The sequence below is a fragment of the Oncorhynchus gorbuscha genome, unplaced genomic scaffold, assembly GCF_021184085.1.
Source record: "Oncorhynchus gorbuscha isolate QuinsamMale2020 ecotype Even-year unplaced genomic scaffold, OgorEven_v1.0 Un_scaffold_437, whole genome shotgun sequence".
In the NCBI taxonomy this organism is placed as follows: domain Eukaryota; kingdom Metazoa; phylum Chordata; class Actinopteri; order Salmoniformes; family Salmonidae; genus Oncorhynchus; species Oncorhynchus gorbuscha.
Window position 1 is genome coordinate 658,344 of NW_025745283.1, and position 5,000 is coordinate 663,343.

Below are 5,000 nucleotides of genomic sequence, written 5' to 3' on the forward strand. Positions count from 1 at the left end.
GATAAAATGGTTCTTGGTAGAACCATATACAGGGGGTTCTATAAAGAACCTTAAATAAAGGGTTCTATATAGAACTCTCTGCAAAGGGTTCTACCCATGCCCATTACGGGTTCCTCTATGGGGACTAGCTGCACACCCTGTATGGTTCTACTTAGCACCTTTGTTTCTAAGAGTGCAGCCTGTGTAACAGAGATGTTGTAATACCACATTCCCCTTATATCTGAGACCTAACGACTCCCCAAACTAATGCCTAGGCTTTAGCTTTGGCTAGCAGACCCGGGTTTGAATCCCAGTCGGTCTAGAGTTTCCCTAGAGTTAGAAGCTGGTGCCAGGGGAGGTATAGGGTCCGGCTTAGGCCCTGGTCCAACAGCACACCTCCCTGACTGCAGTGTGGAGCTGGGTGGTGCTACAGTCCTTCCTGTCTACAGTGTGGAGTTGGGTGGTGCTACAGTCCTCCATGGCTATAGTGTGGAGCTGGGTGGAGCTGGGTGGTGCTACGGTCCTCCCTGGCTGTAGTGTGGAGCTGGGTGGTGCTTACGGTCCTCCCTGGCTGTAGTGTGGAGCTGGGTGGTGCTTACGGTCCTCCCTGGCTGTAGTGTGGAGCTGGGTGGTGCTACGGTCCTCCCTGGCTGTAGTGTGGAGCTGGGTGGTGCTACGGTCCTCCCTGGCTGTAGTGTGTAGTTGGGTGGTGCTACGGTCCTCCCTGGCTGTAGTGTGGAGCTGGGTGGTGCTACGGTCCTCCCTGGCTGTAGTGTGGAGCTGGGTGGTGCTATACGGTCCTCCCTGGCTGTAGTGTGGAGTTGGGTGGTGCAATGGTCCTCCATGGCTGTAGTGTGGAGTTGGGTGGTGCTACGGTCCTCCCTGACTGTAGTGTGGAGTTGGGTGGTGCTACGGTCCTCCCTGGCTGTAGTGTGGAGCTGGGTGGAGCTGGGTGGTGCTACGGTCCTCCCTGACTGTAGTGTGGAGCTGGGTGGAGCTGGATGGTGCTACGGTCCTCCATGGCTGTAGTGTGGAGCTGGGTGGAGCTGGGTGGTGCTACGGTCCTCCCTGGCTGCAGTGTGGAGCTGGGTGGTGCTACGGTCCTCCATGGCTGCAGTGTGGAGCTGGGTGGTGCTACGGTCCTCCCTGGCTGTAGTGTGGAGCTGGGTGGAGCTGGGTGGTGCTATGGTCCTCCATGGCTGCAGTGTGGAGCTGGGTGGTGGTACGGTCCTCCCTGGCTGTAGTGTGGAGTTGGGTGGTGCTACAGTCCTCCCTGGATGTAGTGTGGAGTTGGGTAGTGCTACAGTCCTACCTGGCTGTAGTGTGGAGCTGGGTGGTGCTACAGTCCTCCCTGGCTGTAGTGTGGTGTTGGGTGGTGCTACAGTCCTCCCTGGCTGTAGTGTGGTGTTGGGTGGTGCTACAGTCCTCCCTGGCTGTAGTGTGGAGCTGGGTGGAGCTGGGTGGTGCTACAGTCCTCCCTGGCTGTAGTGTGGAGCTGGGTGGAGCTGGGTGGTGCTACAGTCCTCCCTGGCTGTAGTGTGGAGTTGGGTGGTGCTACAGTCCTCCCTGGCTGTAGTGTGGAGTTGGGTGGTGCTACGGTCCTCCCTGGCTGTAGTGTGGTGTTGGGTCGTGCTACAGTCCTCCCTGGCTGTAGTGTGGAGCTGGGTGGTGCTACGGTCCTCCCTGGCTGTAGTGTGGAGCTGGGTGGTGCTGGATGGTGCTACGGTCCTCCCTGGCTGTAGTGTGGAGCTGGGTGGAGCTGGGTGGTGCTGGGTGGTGCTCTGTAGAGCTGGTGCTGCGGTCCTCCCTAGCTGTAGTGTGGAACTGGGTGGAGCTGGGTGGAGCTGGGTGGTGCTACGGTCCTCCCTGGCTGTAGTGTGGAGCTGGGTGGTGCTATGGTCCTCCCTGGCTGCAGTGTGGAGCTGGGTGGTGCTACGGTCCTCCCTGGCTGTAGTGTGGAGCTGGGTGGGCTGGGTGGAGCTGGGTGGAGCTGGGTGGTGCTACAGTCCTCCCTGGCTGTAGTGTGATGTTGAGTGGTGCTACAGTCCTCCCTGGCTGTAGTGTGGTGGTGGGTGGTGCTACAGTCCTCCCTGGCTGTAGTGTGGAGCTGGGTGGAGCTGGGTGGTGCTACATTCCTCCCTGGCTGTAGTGTGGAGTTGGAGGGTGCTTACAGTCCTCCCTGGCTGTAGTGTGGAGTTGGGTGGTGCTACGGTCCTCCCTGGCTGTAGTGTGGTGTTGGGTCGTGCTACAGTCCTCCCTGGCTGTAGTGTGGAGCTGGGTGGTGCTACGGTCCTCCCTGGCTGTAGTGTGGAGCTGGGTGGTGCTACATTCCTCCCTGGCTGTAGTGTGGAGCTGGGTGGTGCTGGATGGTGCTACTACGGTCCTCCCTGGCTGTAGTGTGGAGCTGGTTAGAGCTGGGTGGAGCTGGGTGGTGCTGGGTGGTGCTCTGTAGAGCTGGTGCTGCGGTCCTCCCTAGCTGTAGTGTGGAACTGGGTGGAGCTGGGTGGAGCTGGGTGGTGCTACGGTCCTCCCTGGCTGTAGTGTGGAGCTGGGTGGTGCTATGGTCCTCCCTGGCTGCAGTGTGGAGCTGGGTGGTGCTATGGTCCTCCCTGGCTGCAGTGTGGAGCTGGGTGGAGCTGGGTGGTGCTACGGTCCTCCCTGGCTGTAGTGTGGAGCTGGGTGGTGCTATGGTCCTCCCTGGCTGCAGTGTGGAGCTGGGTGGTGCTACGGTCCTCCCTGGCTGTAGTGTGGAGCTGGGTGGTGCTCTGTAGAGCTGGTGCTGCGGTCCCTGGTCCATCTGACTGGCTGATTTAACCAGCCTATAAATGAGCTCTGTAATTTAATGGCCCCTAACCGAAGCAGATTTATGAAAAGACACTGAGACAGTCTGTATGTGTTACTGATACCAAACACAGGGCCTGGGATCACACACAGAACCCCCCCTCGAGGCAGGGATAAATGAGATGAGATGGAGAGAGAGATCTCTGATTGAGGCCAGTGAATCGATGGTTGTTTGCAGGGCTGCAAGGCTCTGTGGAACAGGCTGAATGATGGCTCTGCATTTAATCACTTCCTGCTATGTTTATCTCAATTAAACAATATAATGGTTCCTGGGAATTGCCAGGGACCTCACGGTATGATATCATCACCATATTTAGGTGCCGATACGATATTTATTGTGATTCTCATGATTCTCGCGATTCTCTATGTGTTTGCGATTCGATAATGTGATTTTATTGCGTTTCGATGTTCCAAACATATTGCCTCACCACATGTCTGCTGCAGAGAGACGAGAGAGAGAGAAGAGAGAGAGAGAGACGAGAGAGAGAGACGAGAGAGAGAGACGAGAGAGAGAGAGAGAGAGACGAGAGAGAGAGACGAGAGAGAGAGACGAGAGACGAGACGAGAGACGAGAGAGAGAGAGAGACGAGAGACGAGAGAGAGAGAGAGAGAGAGAGAGAGACGAGAGAGAGAGACGAGAGAGAGAGACGAGAGAGAGAGACGAGAGAGAGAGAGAGAGAGAGAGAGACGAGAGAGACGAGAGACGAGAGAGAGAGAGAGAGAGAGAGAGAGAGAGACGAGAGAGAGAGAGATGAGAGAGAGAGACAAGAGAGCGACGTGACTAAATGAGTTTTTCTCAGTCATGGTAATAAACGTGGTGAAAGGAAAGGTTCTCCCTGCTTAAAAAGAAGATGGAAAACAATTTATGAAGGAAAAATACTGCAGTTTTGGTGCAGGTAAAGCAAACTAGCGCAAAATGAATACTGCCATATTGTTCAAACGATACGATGAGATATATCGGCAAAATAATATCCGATATGTAACTGTACTGATTTTGTCACAGCTAGTTCCTAGCAGCTTGGTTGACACAGGCCGAGGCTGCTCCCAGGAAATGTTGGAGGGGAACACAGAGAGACAGGGACCTCACGGTATATATATACACTATATATATATATATATCCATATATATCCATAGTGATAGCATCCTAGCTACCTTTGAATGGTGATAGTATAGGAACTATCTCTTGATGAATGATGAGAGTATAGGAACTATCTCTTGATGAATGATGAGAGTATAGGAACTATCTCTTGATGAATGATGAGAGTATAGGAACTATCTCTTGATGAATGATGAGAGTGCAGGAACTATCTCTTGATGAATGATGAGAGTTATCTCTTGATGAATGATGAGAGTATAGGAACTATCTCTTGATGAATGATGAGAGTATAGGAACTATCTCTTGATGAATGATGAGAGTGCAGGAACTATCTCTTGATGAATGATGAGAGTTATCTCTTGATGAATGATGAGAGTTATCTCTTGATGAATGATGAGAGTTATCTCTTGATGAATGATGAGACTATAGGAACTATCTCTTGATGAATGATGAGAGTTATCTCTTGATGAATGATGAGAGTATAGGAACTATCTCTTGATGAATGATGAGACTACAGGAACTATCTCTTGATGAATGATGAGACTATAGGAACTATCTCTTGATGAATGATGAGAGTTATCTCTTGATGAATGATGAGAGTTATCTCTTGATGAATGATGAGACTATAGGAACTATCTCGTGATGAATGATGAGAGTGCAGGAACTATCTCTTGATGAATGATGAGAGTGCAGGAACTATCTCTTGATGAATGATGAGAGTGCAGTATGGACAATCCTGGCAGGAGCTGTTGTTGTTCACCCATTTCTATTATTGAAACTGTAAAGTCTGACTGAGATATACAATCTATTTTACAAGGGAGTACTGGCCATGACCCATATGCTTTTCTAATCATGCTTGTGTGTGTGTGTGTGTGTGTGTGTGTGTGTGTGTGTGTGTGTGTGTGTGTGTGTGTGTGTGTGTGTGTGTGTGTGTGTGTGTGTGTGTGTGTGTGTGTGTGTGTGTGTGTGTGTGTGTGTAGACGTGGGGGGGCCTGTGGACCCCATCACCCCCACCATAATCATCCCTCCTAAGAACACCAGTGTGAACGCGGGGAGGAATGATGTCATTATGGAGTGTGTGGC

General features: G+C 52.2%; 1 protein-coding gene across 1 annotated transcript in view; it reads left to right on the forward strand.

Moving 5' to 3' along the window:
* LOC124018216 (protein sidekick-2-like) overlaps positions 1–5,000 on the forward strand; it is a 158,325-nt gene that overhangs the window by 60,592 nt on the left and 92,733 nt on the right. The window contains 1 exon segment of the mRNA XM_046333476.1: positions 4,898–5,000. This exon segment is cut by the window's right edge and continues 9 nt beyond it. Within this exon segment, the coding sequence (XP_046189432.1) occupies positions 4,898–5,000 (103 nt within the window).